We start from the raw sequence: 21,375 nt of genomic DNA, 5'->3' as shown, positions 1-21,375 counted from the left end.
TCTTACTCTCCAACTCTCCAGTTCACCACCCTAGTGGGAGGAAGTGTCTGCAAAGGTCAGTAAGGACAAGCACGCAGTTCAAAAACATCCAAACAGCCTCTGCACCACAGATCTTTGCATATGAAGACTGCATTGAAAACCTCGTGGAACACAATAAGCAGTAGAATACCAAAGGCCTTAACTACAGTGCCCTCTCCTTTGTGTTGAGCCTCAGACAGCCAGAGTGACAGCAGAAAATTATACACAACTACTTACCTGCAGAAGGCAGTGTCCTCAGTCCCACTGGAAGCAAGATAAGCCCCTTAACAAGCCTGCTGTTCAAGTTTTCTTGAGCTGCTGTCTAGTGTGACAAATTGGATAGCGGAGAAATTTTTAAACTAAAGCTCTCAAGAGCTTTAAGAAAGGTTAAAGAAACAAGGAGGACAGCCTTGCACTGCTGGCTGGACATTCACCAGCAAGGTGAAATCACCAGCAATCAAGAGAAATGTTTACTCACACTTAATTCAAACACACTCTGTCAAAAAGAAGCAGGAGACCTTCTCAATTCATCCGAAGTCAACACATTTTGTGTTTAAGAGATCTTTAATATCAGTAATGTAGGAAGTGACACCTCGGTACACAACAGCACAGAGACTACAGTTTTGGAGGTTCTCCCATTTCAGACACAGAAAGGAAACATCAGGAAGAACATGCAATCAAATGATGATCAGCTCTAGATACATCATGATGTGGTCCAAAAATACACATTGAAACAATTAATAAAATTACTGCAAACATAGCTTCTCTGGGTAAGGTTAAAATATTGCATTTGTAGTGTCTCCATCGAGCTTTGCTTCAGCGAACCAGTGGAGCCTGCTTGAGTGAGATGAGGACTGAACGCATGCGGGACACATCTTTTGCCTGCTTACTAGACTTGGGATTAAAGTCACAGAGCTGAGCCACACGTTCCCACTCAGTGCCAGGAAAATCTTCTGCATCATTCACAAAGGCTTCTTCAGCTGCCCTAAAAGCAATGCAATGCACCTTGTGTTAATGCCCAGCATGTAAGGCACTCCTTCCCTCTTAGAGGATGCAGTTTCTTTCAGCATGTTTCATAAGAAATGTGACCTGACAGCTGCTTGTGGACATTATGGCCACGTAAGCTCCCACTGCCCCAGTCCTGGAGATGAAAGTAGACTGCAGTAGTATGCTATGCACAAGCAGTGCAGAGGATCGCAGAGGATTGTGTAAAATGTTGGAATACAGGTGTTTGGTTTTAAGAATACTTATTGAGTCTTTGCCTAAGGAGTCACCACACAAGGTTCCAGGAAGTAAGGTACTTCTTTTGTAGGCATTTTATTTATGGAGAAATGCCCAGGTCTTGAATAGTTAAGCCTCTGCTGCTTGATGGCTTATACTGGACATTTGCCAACTGGAAATTTACAACTGCCTGCAAGCATGTCTTAAACAAATTCTGTTTGAGGATTTAAATCAGCCCCAAGGCCTACAGGCCATCATAAAACTATCTGCTGATGATTCCCAATGCTGTAGTGAAGCAGCATGAATCATAAGGAATTTAAGTCAGGAATCCCATGCTTGTGAATGCAATAAACTACAGCGTATCTTGGCAGAGGAGATGACTTGTTTGAGGTCACCTCACAGAACAAACGGATTTCCCCTGCTCTCACCCTTAGGAGACTCTAAGGCTTTGTACATTATGTACTGGATAGAGCCAGTGGCTTCCCAGCTGTATTACTTTGGCTTTTCTATGCTGCCAATAGCATTGCTTCAATGCAGGGATAGCACTCCAGCATCTAGTTTACATGATGTGGGGCCCTGGTAGCTGCCTGAGTGCAGAAGCAGTAAGCATCCAGAGATCAAACCAAATCCATCTACTCCAACAAGCAGTACAGAGAAAGCAGTGAAAATGACTCTCCCATGAGGGTTCAGCACTATTCACAAGGATGATAAGGTTACAGACACCACTGAAGACAAGGATCACTACAACACTGCTACTTTATGTGACATGACACTTTTAAAGGGCAGTGAAGATTTTTTTACTTAACTGTTCTAGGCTGTAGCAAGGATGATTTATGTTTGTGCTTAAAGGTGAAGAGAAGAAAAGAAACAAGGAGAGAAAGTTTAAGTCAGATATAGAAAATGAGAATGAGTTTAATGCAGATGATTAGCTGGCTGAACATGCACTAGTAGCTTAGCCTACATTCAGGAAACAGGCAGCCAGTTTTATTATGCAGCACTCACACTGCACATTTGCATTGGACATATAACAATAATGGTTTTATTGTAAAAATCTAACAAAATCAACTCCAGGAAATTTCAGAAAAGTTAAACACCACCTGTAAATCCATCATTTCACAAGTCTTGGTTTACATCCACCTACAGTTAGCTGTGAATTTCACACCAAATCTTCAATATTAATGACTCAAAGCCAGAACACGGCTCACCAATACACCTTCTAAAGGTGTCACCTTAGAATCTGTGACATGTCCATCTTTCAATTCAAGTCTACAAATTAAGGGAAGAAATTAAAATACATGAACAAGCCAATGAACATTGCAATCCTTACACCCCTCAGAAACTAGCATATTCACTGGGGCTTGAAAGTCACAGCTCTATTTTCACTGACCTATTAGGCTGGCAAAATATCTACACTACTCCTAAATGTCTTCCCAGCAGTTTACACTGATTTCTCAATGCCACCTTCTTGTACTTTCTATCTGTTCTCTAATAGCCTCCTATTTCTACATGCATGCACATTTTCTTCCCTGATTCGTGTCAGGCAATTCCCCTCTACCTTCCTTGGCTTCCTTGTGAACCTTTATGTGCAAGCATTGCTTGAATATTTTTCTGATATGTAGGCAAAGCAGGTGGTCACTGCCTATTACAGAATTAAACACTGCTTCTCTGTGGAAGGACTAAATACAGCACCCATGTGAAACTGCAGGCACTAACCCACATCCCCAGCAAAGCATCTTGCTAAGCAATGTTCACTGGCCTGGAAACAACTGTAAACCCTTAGGTCTAAAGAGTACTGCAGTCATTACCATAATTCCAGGGCTATGTACACTACATGACTTAATCTGAAAGTGTTGGGATTTGTGCACTGCATACAGGAGAACTGCACTTAATACTGCAGACCAGAAGTGGTCCAAAAAGTAAATATTCAGAAGGCACCTTCAGACACTCAGCACTGTTTTTGATCCTGCTTATTATCGTGTTGACTAGCAAGCAGAATTAGTAGTTAAGCAACATACACATAACCGATCACGTCAGCGAAGGGCTGTTTGTAGAAAGCTTCATCTGCCACCCTAGGTAGCAAGTAGTCCAACAGGCAGGCAAGCAGGCAGGAGAAAAGAGATAAGGATGAGAAGTACGGAACACAGCTGGAGGCAGTTTTAACACGCATATCAACCTTGCATCACCTAGACTTACTGTAACAGGAAAGCAGTTACCACATGGAATGGATCAATTACGCCATTGGTCAGAGGGGCAACACAGAAATTCTTCCACATCCTAGAAGTTTAGATCAACTAGTTGAGGACTAGAGCCCCAATGTTAGCATAAGACTACTCCCATAGGACAGAAACTACCAGCAGGCAAGAGATCTCACCAGAGTGATGAGAATGCCAAACAGTTGTGTGCAACACCTGTTTAATGTGCCCTGCTCCAGACTCTGTATCCTGCACTCAAACACTGGCCATAATAAAGCCATGAGGGTATCATGAACTCTGGCCACCAACTAGGAGAGTATTAATCCTGTTTCCCTTTCTTCACTCAACGAAAAGGTAGTGAATTCCTCAGTGAATGTTATGGAAGTGGCAAATCCATAATTCTGAAGGCAGTGTAGGCCTCCTTTCTTCCTTTAGAAAGGAGAGTAGTCTACCTAGGACTTCATTTAATAAAGACAAAGCTGATGGCTATCTTGACAAGAAAAGCAGTATTTCAAAGAAATAAACTAACAAAATACAACAAAATGAACAAAACAGCAGTTTTGAACAGCAGTTTTGAACCCTCTGAGTTCCAAAATATAAAGCAGTCTTGATGATTACCTGCATAGAATGAAGTAGAGATTTAAGAGGCATTAAGTCAGTTCTATCACTTTTACCGTCATGTACCTTGAAGTCAAAATTCCACAGGGAACTTCTAAGAAAGTGTAAGAGCTTACTATTCCAGCAATCAAGTCATCACTTTCTACCACAGGACCCATAATTAGACAATTCAAACCACTACAGACACAATGAGCATTCAGTTTTTCACTAGCAGAACTGAGTAATGTAATTTCTGAACTGCTTCCAAAAAGAGCAGCAAAAGATTTTAAGATATTTTATGAAATTACCTGTAGCAAAGATTAACTAGAATGCCACTTCCATATGTTATAAAGTAAGCAAGTAAGATTGCTAGTCTCAGGGTAGGTAACTACAGACATTGAAGGCCTGTACAGCTGGGAGCATGACAAGTGGGCAGAGTAAAATATTTTCTGGCCATGTTCAAGCTTCATGTCCGAAGGAATCTTCAGTAATACTTGATCATCATCTTAATGCTTCCTGGATATTTAATCTAGATTATCTAAGAAAACTTAAAAGGTAGGTCGTAGGAGTGTTTACTTTAATGATCTGAAGGACTATTGCCTTAGGACATAGAAGAAGTATTCTCACATCCCTTCCTAATTATTTTCATAACTAGAACCATAACTCTCCTGATGACTGGAAAAACTTTACCTGTTACTGGCTTTTGTTTTCTCAAGCTTTTCATCTTGCCTTGCATACCACTCTTCCAACTCTTTTATTGCTTTCTCTTTCCATTCTGCTTCCTGCTTTCGTGAGTTTGCATCTGAAGATTTAAGAATTGATTTGTCAGTCACGTTTGTATTCAAATGCATCTTGCAAACATTTCAACTTATGGTTCAGGGTGCACTCTAGTGCAGACAGTTGCTTCACCAACTCAGGTAAGGGTTAGGAGATTTCCTGATTTAGTCCTAGGAGAACTCTACATACTACAAACATTGAAAGGATTAGCTGAACAGAACTCCTGTGCTGCATAACTGGGACAGTCCACTTCAGTTTAGGATAGGCACTTTGCAGAGTAGCTCAGATTCAGTCAATCTGTTGGTCTGCAAACTGCTCAAACCAGAAACAGTCACCTTGCTATGCCAGTGCTAGAACAAAGCTTAGTAAAGCCTCTATGCTTAGACAAAGTGAAGGAACCTGGCATTCCACATACTTTTACACACAGCCTACAGTTCAGGACAACCTCACCTGCTGTAACTAATACAAAAGAGGAGTGAAACTGTCAGCTTTATCCAGAATTACACCTTAACAGAAGGTTCTGTCCTAACAATTTCAAGCAAAGGCTCCTCCACCATGTAAGTGGGAAGCACACCAGTTTGTAGTCTCTTAGACATTGTCCATGGGTAGGTACCACTGCATTTGATAGCTGTATTTAGTTTAATTAATAATCCATTATTTTCTTAATTTAGTTATTAGATTAAGATCCATGTGACAACAGATGGCCTCAGCAATTACAAAATGATTAATCTTTATCCTTTGAAATAAACTACTAATGCCTGTAGTATTTATTATCATCAAAGCTTAAAAAAGCTTCTCATTTTCTGTCAGCTCATCTCTAAGTAAAGGTTCAGAGAGCCACTTGCTTGCTGACTCCCACACCAGTCTTAAGTCTGCTTACCAGAAGACTCATCCAGGAAGCATGTTAAGACTCTGAAGAAGCACTGCCATGGTTCAGAATTCTATTGCTTAAGAATCATAGAATGGCCTGAGTTGGAAGAGGCCTTTAAGATCATCTAGTTCCACCTCCTCTGCTGTGGGCAGAGACACCTTTCATTAGACCAGACTGCTCAAAATCCCCATTCAGCCTAGGATGGGGCATTCACAGCTTCTCTGGGCAGCCTGTGCCAGTGCCTCACCACCCTCACCACAAAGAATTTTTTCCTAATGAGTAATCCAAATCTACCCTCTTTCTGTTTAAAGCCATTCCTGCTTGTAAACTCCACAATGCTCTCACTCTCTTGTAAAAATTCCCTCTCCACTTCTTCTGTAGGTACTGGAGGGCTGCTCTCAGGTGACCCCAGAGCCTTCTCTTCTCCAGGCAGAATACCCCCACCTCTCTCATCCCGAGAGGAGCTGACATTAGGTTACTCAACAAATACCATGCTTACCAAGCTGCTCCAGACGCTCCTTTTGCTCCTCTCTCCACTTACGAATACTTTCTGGTTCTGACTGCAGTCGATCTACTTGGGAGATGGCAGCATAGCAGTCTGTGGGACCATTACTCTCCTTGGAGGAAAGGAACAGCAAAGTCATTTGTGTAGAACAAGTGATTTCAGATAACTGCCTGCCAGCTATATACAATTATACTCTATTTGAACTGAGCCAATAAAACATTCATTTGATGTTATAACACATTTCCACCATTAAAAATATCTTGCTACAAATTACAGCACAATCAAAGGAAATTAAAACAGGGCTTCCTCCAGAAATCAGGGATCAAACAAAAATTCAACACAACTGGAAATACAAGTGCCACAGACACTTAGTGCCAGAGCACTAAGCCTGCAGAATGCAGAAGACAATGCCTAGCACCTCACTACACAGTAGTAGGCCATATACTCTCTGAGTTCATCTCACCTTAAATATTTTTTGCGAAATAATTTTCTTCATGGTTTTGTGCACAGGAGTACAAAACATTCTTTGCAGCTTATTTGTCTACTTCAAGAGACATTTGCATATCACATTACAGAATTTGGATTGCTGTATGCAGCTTACAACCCAAGAGGCATTTTAATATTTAATCATCAGAACAGTGAGAGTACTAGCATCCTTTTCACAATGTAACATCTCAAAGATTCAAAATGAGTAGGGCTAACATTAATACACCAGATTTACAAAGCTAATGAATATTGTGGTATTTGCTACAGAAAATACTCTAAGTTTAACGACTTTTATTGCTTCATCCTACCCTAGCAGAGTTAAGGAATACCACTCATAAGAGTACCAGGTTGACTGCAGCTGACCATAGATTTGGCTTGCCCCTCTCTGGACTCCCTGTAACCCTCAATGAAGGAATATTGCAAAGAGAAGACACTAGGCTGGTGCACCACCACCAGGCTTCACATTTCATCCAAAGCAAAATAAACTGGGCAGCTGCAGGGCTAGCTAGTTACAGGTAGCTAAAACCTATGTTATGTATAGCCCATTCAGTCTCTTCTTTCTGATTAAGAGGAAGCTCTGTCAGCCAAAGCAACTGATCTCTTAGAATTTCAAACACAAAATCAAGGTACCTAAAAAGGGAAATCTGCCTTCTCTTGTAGAAGGAAGAGCAAAGGGCCTGTGAAATGCAGGTTGTCCCATCAATCTCACAGTAATGCTGAGGATATAAGAATGTCAGCAGCAGTGAAAGTTGTTTGTGTCTCCACAAAGCTCAGCATTCACTTAAAACTCTAAGGAGAAGTACATCGCTCACATTGCTTCTTTCCCAAGCATTCATTTAACCACGCTAACAAGTCAGCTGTGACACCAGGCAATGACCATGCTGTGAAATTCAGTTACAACAAAGTGATAGCCTTAGCGTGCCTCCTTCCTCCCTGACACCAATAAAGAAGGTATCTCCTTCTTTTGTCATCATGGCTGTCTAACGCGCTTTCTTACTGTGGCTGAGCTTTTTAGCCAGAAGCTTAATTTCATGCCTCTTCATGTCACTAAGAAATGTATGTTTTCAGTCCGTTCCTTGTAAGACTATTTTGATAAGACAACCAGGATGCATGAATTATCTTTAAAGAGCAAGCAAATCTGAAAACTTTACTTTAAACTAGGTAATCAGAGCACACTTTCAGCTTAGCAGCCAGTGAAAGTCAATGTAAAGTCATATCGCAGAGCCTAACAGTCTGCTTTACAGTGCTTACGTACTGTTAAGCCACATTTCAAAATGAACTGCTGCTTTATATGGCCTCCAAGTTCAGAGGATAGGCATAATTAAGACGACTGACAACTCCATGAGATGAGCTACCAGTACAGAAAACCCTCCTCAGATACAAGACAAATTTACTTTAAAAGACAAGAAATAGGAAGTATTAGTCTACATTAAGGTAAAGTTCTCAGAGTAGAACAGCACATTCTAAGTACAGAATACTTCTATCTTACCTTATAGACATCCCCGTTAATCACTCCATCAACGGCATCTGCAAAGAGGTGACTTGTTTAGTCATTTGAGAAAGATAGAACAGCCAGATTTACTGATTTCTGTAACTTGTATGGAAAGCTTTACTAAAGTAGGTAATGTGGGAGTTGTGAAAGGGAATGTTACTTGATACCCTGCAGGGACACTTCCTTCTCCCTGCACTTTTCTGGACAGGCATGAAAAACCAAGTGAGCCACTGTTCTGCAGAACCAGAAATACAAGGTCATTTCTTCATTATGAGATCCTGCTTTTAACAACACAAAAAGCAGAGCTGATACTGCTGAGAATCTGCTACAGACTGTGTTCTAAAGCTACTCCCACTTTGTCCTCATCCTGCCTCTCTTAGAAGCTGACTACTATACAGCTGTTCTTAAGAAGGATGACTACCAGTTTTTTAGTGTCTACCTGGAAGATTAACAATGCTGCAGCCAACAATTGGTAATTCTTATCTTACTGTTGTTATCTCCTAATTAGCTCAGAGATAAAGCTAACATTCCTAGCAAAGTCACCTTTCTGCTGCCATCTGTGATGACATGCTTGATAACTCCTACTTCAGTTGCAGCATCATTATCTCTGAAGTGACAGTGGCAACACAGCCGTCGGGGAAAAAATACCAGGTGTGAGTCAAACCTTTAAGTTTTTGAAACTATTTAAATCTATGGACTATACAAAACACACCAAGATTTTCAGAAACTCCTAAGTCTCAGCAGGGCACCTCTCTGGAGCAGGGCTACATAACATCTGTCAGCGTGCCATACCAAGCACTCATGCTACTCATATCACCATGGATAAATCTATCACACAAAAGTATGTCCACCATAATACACCCCTCAGAGAAAGAAGTGACTATACCAAAAAGTAAGCAAAAAAATCACATATTTGCACCACTGTCTTAAAAACAGATAGCTGACTGACCTAAAACTAAGCAAGTTATACTGCTGTGTCCTCTTATTTGCAGCTAGTTTCGCACCAGTTTCATAGTTCAAGTGAATGGCACACAGGAAGTTCTTCATACTCCTTTATCAGTGAACTGAAGAGCAATCATTAACTGTGTTATGTAGAGGACTGTAAATTCATCAGTTCAAGAATGGCAATTAAGTTGGAGAATACTAGTCCCCAAGAACATAGTTACTAACTTTTGCAGGGGAAGACTCAAATTAAGAAAAAATAGCTTTTCAGTTATGAGAAAATATATTTTATAACTAGACTCCCATAACTGAGAGATGGCTGCTGCTTTGTTGGACTCCTACTCCTCTGGAAGGTACAGGAGGCCTTTAAAAAGACTAGAGTCACCAGCTGGGCTAGAGGGCTCATAAATTTTGAGGATGTTTCCAAGAACATTGAAAATATGTTTTTCTTGTCACACCAAAAAACATTCATTACGGTCTTCACTACTCAGGCTGGCGGGTAAAAGGAACAACATCATTGTTTAAGGCTGTGCCTGAGATGAAACACATAGGTTTGTCTAAGGGCCATTTCTGTTCTGCACAGAAACAGCCACTAACAGAAACTGAACTAAATGTTTCCAGAGGGCATCCAAGTTAGAAGCATTAGCAGTAATAGAACAAATTTCCCATCTGTTCTGAGCTCCCTAGAACTTGCAATTAAGCTGCAGAGTCAGCATGCTGACTGAGCTAAGAGGAAACAGAAATGTACCAGCACACTGTCATATGCCAATACAAGTGTGCTAACTGCAACAAGACCAATAGTCAAACATTCCTTCATTTCAGCTCTCCAGTCTTCATGCTTGTATAATTAAGTATAAAGTACAGAAAAACTGTCTGTCTGCCACCCTTCATATCAGTAACCAATGCTAGTTGTGTATCAGATTTTTCTATTCACAGAAACATGCAATTTCATAAGCTTCCCACAGAAAAAGCCTAAATACTGCTAGTGCCATCATAACATTTTCAGCAGCCATGAACAACGAGACTCCTCTACTGGCTTCAGAGTCCATCCAATTCTATCATAGTATTGTATCTCCTGAAGTTAAAATCCACATGTTTAGAACCATCTCAGTTACCAATGATCCATACTCCTTGTTGTTTGCTTTTGAACTTCAGATAAACTTTTATTTTTAAGGGCACTGTTGCAATGAACACATATAAACATGTACAGTTCTGCAACACATGCTGACCATATGGTAATAATGAACATTCATACAGCAACACAGATACCTTTTAGAGTCTGGAAGAGCATGGAGAGGATAAGTCATATCAGCTGCCTTGCATTCCCAGGAGATACAACACCCAAGCTTGCCAGAAATAGAAAGCTAGCATTAATGCCCTCCACATTTACTACAGCTTACAAAAGACTGGGGAGTTTGAAGATAAATACAAAAAGCATTTTGTCACTTACATCCTAGAAGTCAATATATGGCCTCAGAGATTTATCACAATGATGACTAACTATTCTGAAGGCTGCTACTATAATTATTACCACTCAGGATCACTTGGCCTGAAAGGAAGCTAGCTTAGCCTTGTTCACCAGCCTCTCTAAAGTCTTATTCTCCCCTAAAGTCAGAGGCAGGGCTTTGCAGTATACTGAAACATTTTTCTTACTCTCTTTTAAAATACAAGTATTTTTTAGGAGTTACCTGCAGAATGTCTTTTAAACAATAAGTACCCTAAGTGCTGCTACTTTCAATAGGTTAGCAGCTCTAGTTAAAGAACAGAAGAACATAAAGTTTAATATATTCTGACATAAGGTTAAGTAACTTCACCACTCAAGGCCTAGTTTACCATCCTTTTTTCTTTTAGGCACAGTCATGCTTTAATTTTACCTACTTCTAACCCATAACATGATAAGAAAGAAGGATCTTTCACAAACCTTTTGTTTACGCAGTTATGAAAGAACCTGGAGAAGAAATAATTTTTCTAGCTATAACTCATCCTCGTGCCTGTGCGCAAAACAAAGGCAAGCAGCTCAGGAAGAGTGCTTCTTTCCAGTGTTTTAGTTTGATCCGCTGTCCTATTAAAAGCCATGAGTTCCCTCATTTTCAATATAATCAGTAGACTAGAATTAAAACACATCTGCAATAACACTGTGCCATAACAGCTTCTATAATCTTCCAATCTAACAGCTTCTGTAATTTCCACCTTCTGTACATTTCCACTAGTATTCTCTTGAAAACAAAACAAAACAAGATTTTTCTGTCCTGACTTCATAAAAATGCAGCATTACTAACACAAGCTAGACAGATACCACTCCTTTTCTCATACCCTTATCAGTGCTGTCTTATGGGGCTCTGAAGCCTCTGACGCTGATTGCACAGCAAAACCCAGATCAATGGCTGTTCAAACAATTAAGAAAGAATCCATAGTCAGAAAAGAACTCTTGCTGTTTGTGGTGCTAACTACAGAGACAGGAATCAATTCTTTCCTAAGCAATTTTGAAGCAAATTGATACTCAGCTCCTGAAAGGCTATTAAATGAAGTACCTAGAGAAACCACCAGACACAATTAATTTTCTGAATTGCTAGAGGCTCACGAACATCTTTCGAAGATAGAGAAAAATAATTTGGTCAAGTTCATATGAAACTTACAGGCGTGAAAATGTAAAAAGCAATGTTTGAGACTAGTCAGCCTACATTAAAATTGTGTATTTGCATGATTTTCAACATTTATAACTGCTTGTCTTTCAATGAAATTCCCCACAAGAAGCTACTTGGCAAACTGCCAGGATGATTTGTATTGGCATACAGGATATAGAAACCACACATTTCCCCTTGAACTCTCTCTCTTGCTTAGAGAACGCAGGAAGTGAACCAATACAACCTCAAGACATACTATTGTCAGAATCTCACTGCAAATACATGGACATTGATTCATCACTGAAAAATAAATGTCATAAGACATCATGTTACCCATACCTAAGCAACAGCATTGTATTACTTGATTTATACAGTACTCTGCTTTCTGGAGCAGGGATTATGCTTCACCTTCCAAGGGAAATAAGATTAGGTTTTTGCATGCTCAGGCAGCTTGAATGGCATAGCTATTTACATAATGAATAGCCTACTAGATCAGGCCTGGATCAGTATTCCAACCTTGATCATGGCAACATGAAATAATGCTGTGTGAGACACACAAGCCTGGCAGCATTCCGCTATTCCCACCATACTCACCCAGTATCCACCACTACGACAATTAACAGAATTCCCAATAATGATATTTACAATTAATGAAGCTCACTTCTGTCCATGTATTTGTCTAACTATTTAAAGAGACTGAAACTGAAAGACTGTTTGTTGATGAGAAACTATGATTCTTAAAAAGTGTATTTCAAGAAGCTCATGACTGCTTGTGACTGTATCTGAAGTTAAGATCTTCGAACTTCAGTTGAGAGCTGCCCAAGTTATTAGTTTTGGCCCAGCGTTTATAAAGAACTTATCCAAGAGACCTGTAAATAAGGAGTTCAAGAAAGGTTACAGTTAAAAAAAGTAAATCCACAAATCCCTGGTCATTATGCTTAAGGATTTGCATAAGAACTTGCATTGTTTCAAGAAGAAATTTGCATTCAGCTATTCAATTACAGAAGAGTTTAATGAGCTAATATGCCAGAGACTACAACTGTCTGATATTTATTAAGGTACTGATCAGATGATAAGAAATGTCTAACACAAATGGCAACAGAAGTCATTAGATCATTTGTCACCATGCCTGAACCAGTACATTTTGCATGGCTGAAGTCTGTTCTTTTTAACATGGAGCAAGCAAGTACAGGCTCTGACAGTCAACAAAGATCAATATTCTGTTAAAAAACAGGGCCACCACAAGTCCACAAGCATTGTCTACCATGCCTATTTAACAGGCCAGAGCATAAATGCAATCCCAAGGCATAAAAAGAAGCAAGATGACATACAGTTCCTGCCTAGGGTTCCCAGATCCTTGGATCATATTATCATATTTATTATTTTATTAACTTATTCCTAAAGTTCTCCAATAACCCTTTTGCACTTCATGACAAGTCAACTTACATGACTTCAGAAAAAGTGCTTAAAAGGCAGTTTAAGAACTACTTCTAAATAAGAAACTAATCTAGAAGCATTAAACAAATCAACTTTTTGAAAAGGAAACACTTTGCAACAGTCATCATTACATGTATGTAGAGAACATACTCTTCTAGTTGTTCTAGTATATTGTGGGCAAGGTCAATGATAGATTTATTTTTTTTTCAACTAAATTAGTTTTCAAACAGCCACTCTAATGTTCCAGAGTCTGTTTGGAACATAAAGCCCATGTAAGGCATGATGTTTGTCTAAGACTTCTGAAAGCAAGAAGGGAAGTGACCAATGTGTCTGTTTCTGCACTATACATAGAATACGGAAGTCAAACTATGTATGGTACCAAAACAGGATGGTGTTCTGATAACAATTATCCTCAAGTTCTTGTACTGGAACAAAACAGTCCCCAGTAAATACCTTTTTTTTTCAGCAGTATGTAATCCATATGTTTTGGAACTTATGAGTGAGCTGATGCTAAGAGCAGCCCTACCTCCAAATAAGCACTGGAAGGTCTCCATTACCCAGTTTATCTAGATGAGCTTTATTGACTGAGATACTACAAACCTTCCCCCTCATACATGAGATACGTCAGTAATTTCTGATATCAGGTCGCAAAATGAATACTTAATTCTGAAGATGTTCCAACAATGAACTGGGGAGCAGTTATTCAACTCAGTCTGAAGGAGAGTGGCATCCTACTGCAGTGACAAAGGGAAGTCACATGAGACAGCAAGTATGTCCCCAGTATATATTTGGCCCTGGTGATAAGTAGAAGCAAAGTCTTCTGAGAGTGTTGCAACATCAACCCCTTTCCACTCGGGCTTCGGTTAAAACCTTTCAAAAGGAGAAGTGTTTATTCTGGGCTGCTTTAGCCACCATTAGACTATAATCCATACTTCTCAACACTCAGTTCCTACCCTTCTCCAAACGCGGGTTCTGCAGTGTCGGGCTTGCTACATTCAGTACAAAGGTTACCAAGGAACAAAGGCTAAAGGTTTAGTAAAATTAAACATTAGCTTAACTCCTCTTATGCTTTAAGACTAAGATCACCCCCGCTGAAGACAGAAATTCAAGTGGCGGATTTATTCAGCTTTCAGAAGCCTTCCTTCAGACAGGCTCCTGGATTAAACGAGATCAGCACCGTTCGCATTAGGACACGGGCACGCCTTAGGCATCTTCAGGGGATACAAACTATAACCGGGGAGCAGGGAGGTAGCTCACCTTGCGGCGCAGCGCACCCAGGACGGCCCCGACCCACCCCCGGACCGGCCCCGGGCAGCGGGCCCCGCTCCGGGCACAGCGAGGGTCCCGCCGGCGCCGTCCCCGCCCGGCCGCGCCGCCCCGAGGGACGAGGGGACCCGGGACCCCTCAGCCCCCGCCCCACCCGCCGCCCCCGCAGGGCGTACCCGCGCCGAGGCCCTCGGGACCCTGCAGCGCCTCGGGCACCTCGCCGTTCTCCAGGATGCCGTAGCCCACGTCGTTCTCGATGCCCGCGATCTCGTTCTCCTGCTGCGCCAGGAAAGCGGCGGCGGGATCCTCCTCGCCACCGTCGGGCATGCCGTTCCCGGTGGTGGGCGGCTGCGGCTGCTGGGCACCGAAGAGCTCCATGTCGGCCATGGGTGAAGGCGGGCAAGCAACTGCGGCTCCGCACCGCGCCTACGCCGGGCAGCAGCGCGGAAAGGGCGGGGCCGCCCCGCCTGCACCAATGAGCGGCGAGCACTGCCGGCTCCGCCCAATCAGCGAGCGGCCGTGGCGGGGCCTCCGGAACGCGAGCCAATCAGTGCCCAGAGAGTAGCGAGGGGGCGGGCGGGGCGGAGCGCGGCCGCGGTGCCCGGAGAGCCGGGTGGCAGCGGCGGGCTCCGCTCCATCGGGATCCGCTCCATCGGGATCCGCTCCTTCGGGCTGTAGCCGGTCCGGAGTCGCCTCTCCCAGCCTGCCAAAGCACAGGCGCTCCGCTGGGACAAGACACGGGTCCATCGGCAGCTTGGAGACAAATTCGAACGTCCAAAACATGGGTTGTGTCAAACATCTTTCGTGATACCGGGTGTCTTCTCTCTCACATAGGGAAACTTAAGTCACAGAAACATAGAAGATGTTGGAAGGGACATCAACATTGGGTCATCTATTCAACCTCCCTGCTTAAGCAGGGTTATCCCAGAGCATTTGGCACAGGATTGTGTCTATATGATTCTTGAGTATCTCCAGTGAGGGAGACTTCACACCCTCTCTGGACAATCTGTTCCAATACTCAATCACCCACACAGTAAAGCTCTTTCTTATGTTCAAGTGGAATTTACTGTGCATCAGTCTTTGACAGTTGTCTCATGTACTAGTGGTTGGCACCACCGAGAAGAGCCTGGCTCCCTGCTCTTGACACCCCTGCCTTTAGACATTTTTACACATTGATGAGATCAAACCAGTGTAAATTCAAGAAGCATGTGTTCTATTGACAAAATGTTAATCAGAAGGGCAGTAATTTCTGATACAATTTTTTTGACAGTTACTTTGATCATGTTCTTGTATCTGGGTATTATAACACAGATGGAATCATACAATTGTAGAATGTGAAGGGATTAGAATGGACTAAAAGATCATCTATTCCAAACCCCTGCTGCCTTGGGCAGGGACACCTTCCACTAGAGCAGCTTATGTTAGGCCTTATCCAACTGGCCTTCAACACTGCCAGGGTTGGGACATCCACAACCTCCCTAGGCAACCTCTTCCAGTCTCTCCCCAAAAGACTAAAGAATTTCTTCCTAATGTCTAACCTAAATTTCCCCTGTTTCAGTTTGTACCCATTACCCCTCGCCCTGTTACTACAGTTCCTGACACTGACTCCCTCTCCAGTTTCCCAGTAGTACCCTTCAGACAGTGGGAGGTTGCACAACCTCCTCTTCTCCAGGATGAACAGACCCAACTTCCTCAGTCTGTCTTTGTAGGGGAGGTGCTCCAGTCTTCTTACCAACACTGTGGCCTCCTCTGGACTTGCTCCAGCAGTTCCATGTCCTTCTCATGCTGAGGGCATAGGAACTGTGTGCTGTAGTCCAGGTGGCGTGGCATGTGAGCAGGGCGAGGGACAATCACCTCCTTTGACCTGCTGGCCAGGGATGTAATTTATTGGCATAGCAGAGAGGAAGGGGAAAATATTTATGTAACAAAGGAGAAAATGATGCTGGCAGCCCTCAACCTGGTGTAGCTGCTGCAAGATGTACCTGCTTAATTCTGCTTACATGTTGCCCATAAGTCTGTGTGTACATTTTATGAAATATTAGAGATAATGCCATCCAGGCTTATGTTATAGTCCCAAAAAAGGGTTCAGACATATTTCACAAGGAACCCAAATTCAGAGAAAAAATTAACTCTGAAAGGCAGTTGTAAATGTGAATTTAATGGGTGAGATAAACCACATGCTCAGTTACACTTTTCCCCCCCATCAATATCATTTGCTAGAGAAAAAAAGTACAAGTAAATTCTTGTAGTATGACAGATAGCTCCCTTCACCTCATTTAGTTAAATAAAAGATGTGCCTAGTTTTTCCTTTGAAAACTCAGAATCTGGTATGGTAGGAGGCTAGACCTTCCTGAATTTCATCTCTCATAGAAAAACAGCAAGGTTATTTATTTTAAATAATCTCCAGCTGCCATGGAAAAGCTAAAGAATTAAAAACAATAGCAGTAAGTGGGCCCATAACTTACGACAGGAGATGATAAAAATGAAATGCCATCATGAAGTGTATGCCACACTAGCAGAAACTTGCTGACTTTGTTTCCACAAGTTCTTCTAAAAAGCTACTCTCACATTCATTTTCATCACTCCTCTTTCCTTATACGTAAATAAAGGAATATTGCACTGCTTCCCTTTAACTATGACTAGTGGATGTTGCATGACTGTCTAGTAATTTCCTCTTTTGCTTTACCACTGCCTCTTAGCCCTCTGGGGGATTTCTGATGGCACAAACACAAGTAGGACATTGTGACTTAAAATGAAAAGCAAATCCGGTTACTTGCTTGTCTAAAAATTGCAGAATAGGGATTAAGGAATTTGATATATAAACAGAATTGCATTTTTTCAAATAGCCCAAGAAAATTATTTTCTGTGTTCTATTGGAATGAGTAACTGAATGTTATTGCTTTAGATGCAAGGGAAAATACAGTGAGCAATTAGATCTGTTTTGATGATGAATTCAAAAATTTGTATGTCATCTATCATTCAGATGCACTATGAAGTGTTCTTGCACTGACAAAGCTATTATTACTTTCCTGCTTTCTTACCCTGTATAAGAAGTCAAGATATCTCCTTTTCTAAAGGCAGATGTTACTCCTTAGAGAGTAGTACAAAGCACAAGAGTAGCCCACCCTTTGTTATTCATTCATCGTGGTTTGTTGATGTGTCACACTAGGGAGAAGAGCGTATTACAGAAATATTAGGTGAATAAACCCTTATGGAATTATGAAAAGGCAAATAGACTACAAAGGAGTGTCAGGATTGTTCTGTTTCTCTCCATTCTTTCAAAGATGATAAAATTTAATTCTAGTTTCTATATGTACTGAGATTTTGTTTACAAGTAGTTTAAAAATAAGTTTTTGAGCATTTATGAAAATATGGGTTTGCAACTCAGCACTTCCTACATTAAGAAAGGCATTGCAACAGAAAGGCATTGCAATCCCACAATACTGGGATTTCTCTGACTATTTCACAATGGTTTTTTTTAAGAAAATAAATAATTAGTAGAACAGATGTTACTAGAGAAAAAAAAAATGCAAGCCCATACAATACTCTGTTAGTATGCAAATGAGAAAGGCATTGCACAGCTGACATCTGGACAGGAAATCTTTCTAACTAGAAGTGCCCTGCACAAGAGCCCGCAGTTGGTGAGAGCACAAAATGACTAGGACTTGGTCCAGTTCCATTGAAACCAGTTAAGAGGTTCCCTCAAACTGCTGATGACTAGCGACTTTCAAGCTATAGACAGAAGTTAGAAAAACCTCCCAGCTTTTCACTTATGAGAACCTAGACTCCTGTATCAGAAAGATGGTGCCTACTTGGGGTCAGATTGCCACTGCTTTGCAAGGTACAAAACCCAAAAAGAACTGGTTTGAGAGGCACATAAAGCTACCAGCATCAGCTGGTAGCTTTATGGATCTGGATCTGCTCCACAGCAACTACCCTGCACATCGCTTCACATCAGTCTGGAAGCTCCCTCAAAGCAGATTTTTAAAGGTCACTGCACATACACTGACTTGGGCACTTAAAGCTACAATTAACAGTTCTACTAAATAGAAGACTATTACTTTAGAAGACTAAAGCCCACAAAGAAAACATTTGTACACATCACTGCCGTTCAGCTCAAGCCCATCTGCACTACAGAGTCATGCTGCAGCTGTTCACCTTGTTTTGATGGGGCTGGATCTAAAGCCAAGCCAGGGTCTATAACTCATATTGATAGTAGCAGCTTAAATAAGCCATCTGCCCACTCTGACTACCTAGGATGACCACAGAGCAATTCTCCTATTCAATCAAACTGGAGACATGTTTATTTCTACAATGTGAAAGAGAAACCAGTCTTTAAATATATGTAGTTCTCATCCCCAGAAGAAAGGCAGTTTTATCATGAGAGTGCATCAAGCCACCTTACTTCACATGTATATTGACAAACATGTCCACTGCTACAAGACCTCCAGTGCCACAGCAAGACACACTGCTTTCAGTTTATCAAGCTGATTTGCTGCCATGAGAATTTAATTAGATGAGGGCACAAAGAGACACTGCTGGTAGTGTCCACACTGTTAAACACAAACATCCCAAGATAAGAGGTGTAGCTGCTTTCCAAGGAACAGCCAGTAGTCAGTAAAATAAGGAACATACCTACAACTAATAAACACATAAAAACTAATAAAAACTATGCTGCTTTTTGTTGCTCTGACAGCTGTATCTAATCATCACAGCTGTGCATGGTATTCAAACAGAATCTGAGTAAGCAGAGAAGAGACTTGGTTCCCTACATAAGGGAAGCACAGAGCTTCACAAAGATGAGCAGAGTGGAGGGTTAGACTGCCAGAGCAGAACAGTAGTAAGTAAGTAAGCAAGTAAGTAATATGACAAGCCTAGTATAAAGAGGAAGGTTTGCAAATACAGGGTGAAGATACTTGAAATTATATGATTATGAATTATAGAGTGAGCAATACCAGGAAGGTAAAGTCTTGCCAACATTTTGTATGGATATAATGGGCCTCTCCTTAACACAAAAATACTTCAGTCCTTTAATAATCTTTGTTGTCTTGCCCTGGACTCACTCCAGTATGTCCATGTCTTTCTTGTTCTGTGGGCTCAAAACTGGATTCAGCATTCCAGATGTGCTGAATGCAGAGGAAGGATCACTTTCTTTCACATGCTAGCAGTGCTCTTCCTTGTGCATCCATCCCAGGATGCTGTTGGCCTTTTTCATTGTAAGGGCATATTGCTGTTAGATGACAAGCTTCTTGCTCCCAAAGACGCCAAGGCCCTTCATTGCCAAGCTATACTGCAGTCCCCAGAATGTACTGATGGCTGGATCATTCTTATCCCAGTGTAAGACTTCGTATCTCTCATTGTTGAGCTCTATGAGATTCCCCTCTGCCCAATTCTGCAGCCTACCAAGGTCCCTCTCAGTCCCTCTGATGTAACAGTCACTCCTCCTGGTTTTGTATACTATGTGAACTTGCTGTAGCAGCACTCTGCTCCACCATCCAGGTTGTTAATGAAGAACCTCAACAGTACTGGCCCCACTATCATGCCCTGAAGTATAATGCTAGTGAACTTGCTTTCAGCTTGATTTTGTGCCATATATCACAACCTCTGGACCAGATTGTTCAGATAATCTTCAATTTGCCTCACTATCCATTTATTTGTCCCACACTTTGCCAGCTTGTCTTGTTAGAACATTGTGAAAGACAGCATTAAAACCCTATCACAGCTGAGGTAAACAATGTCTCATTGCTCTCCATTCATGCAGCAGGCAAGGCAACTCTATGTGGAAGGTTATCAAGTTGGTTAGGCATAACTTTCCCTCCATATGTGCATGGTGGCTACTTCTGATTTTTGTCCTTCCTGAGACTGAAAATGGTATCCAGGATTAGTTGCTCTGTCATCTTTCCAGGGGCTCACGTGGAGCTGGTTGGCTTGTTGTTGCATTGCTGATGTTCTTTTTTGACTTTCTGGAAGATAGTGACCCTTGCTCTCTTCCAGTCTTGAGGGACATTCCCAGTTGCCATGGCCTTTCAAAGACTATCAAGGGTGGACTCCCAAAGACATCTGTCAGCTTTGTCATTGGTGGAGCAGGTAAGGCCTATTTGTTTATGCGCTCCTTAAACAGGTCCTTCTCCACCCAGGGAAAGTTTCTTTGCTCCAGACATTTTCTCTGGTTCAGCCTATTTGTCTGGTACAGAGTCCCAAGATTCTTGAAGGTTAGGATTGTTTTATTTCAAGAGACCTAAGAAGATGTTCCAAATTTACTCATAATCCAAGGGGGAGAGTTTGATTTAGGTGCATACAAATCCCGTGTAGAGACAGGTGTCTTTCTGATACTTGAAACAGTAGTATGTGGCTCCCCATGGATCATCACTTCCTCAGAAACAAAAGGAACTAGGCTTTTGATGCCTTACCATTTGTTTTCTTAAGAGCATCGTCTCTGCTAAAAGGAGCCAGAGGAAATGCACAGGAAAAACTGTTACAGCATGTTGCATTTCCATAAAGATGGTGAAATCAACATTTTTGTGGTGTTCTGAGAGGTGTATGAAATAAGGAAGAATGTGCTTGAAGGGTTCAGTTTAGTTCTTCATACAAAACTCATTAATTGTCAGGAAGAAAAAGCCCTATGTAGGGGCAGAAGAAAAAAGTACCTATTTGCAGGTATTTCTGGGGCACATTTTCAAGCCAGATCATTGATTCTCCTTCTCAGGATAAAGGCTTATTACCAAAAACAAACAAACAAACAAAAAAATCACACCAAAACCAAAAACAACCTACTTACCACGTAGAACTGCTGAAGCCTGCAAGAAGCCTCAAATTCCTGCCTTATCAAATTTGCTTAATCTACTCTTGTCTGGCATCCATGCCAACAAAAAAGACGATTGAAGGCATTGTGAGGCCACTCAATCATCTTTGAAATGCCAGTTAGGAGGATTCCTTAAGCCTGAATA

The 21,375-nt window shown here is 41.6% G+C and overlaps 1 protein-coding gene across 3 annotated transcripts; it reads right to left on the bottom strand.

Annotated features, from left to right (window-relative positions):
- Positions 1-537: 537 nt before the first annotated feature.
- Positions 538-14,874, bottom strand: CLTA (clathrin light chain A). Of its 3 annotated transcripts, XM_058043816.1 has the most exons (7): positions 14,605-14,873; positions 8,157-8,194; positions 6,176-6,293; positions 4,719-4,830; positions 3,255-3,308; positions 2,046-2,081; positions 538-1,003 (listed from the first exon to the last, which is right to left on the bottom strand). In XM_058043816.1, the coding sequence occupies exons 1-7, from the start codon at positions 14,813-14,815 to the stop codon at positions 835-837; spliced, it is 738 nt and encodes a 245-aa protein (XP_057899799.1). In that variant the 5' UTR covers positions 14,816-14,873; the 3' UTR covers positions 538-834. The 3 variants fall into 3 exon arrangements, with proteins under 3 accessions (XP_057899799.1, XP_057899800.1, XP_057899801.1); XM_058043817.1 differs by lacking the exon at positions 2,046-2,081 and having other exon boundaries at positions 14,605-14,874; XM_058043818.1 differs by lacking the exons at positions 2,046-2,081; positions 3,255-3,308 and having other exon boundaries at positions 14,605-14,874.
- Between the last annotated feature and the right edge of the window lie 6,501 nt (positions 14,875-21,375).

The sequence above is a fragment of the Melospiza georgiana genome, chromosome Z (genome assembly GCF_028018845.1).
Source record: "Melospiza georgiana isolate bMelGeo1 chromosome Z, bMelGeo1.pri, whole genome shotgun sequence".
NCBI classification, from domain to species: Eukaryota; Metazoa; Chordata; class Aves; order Passeriformes; family Passerellidae; genus Melospiza; species Melospiza georgiana.
The sequence above is the reverse complement of the archived record's forward strand: the minus strand, read 5'-3'. Positions and strand labels throughout refer to the sequence as shown.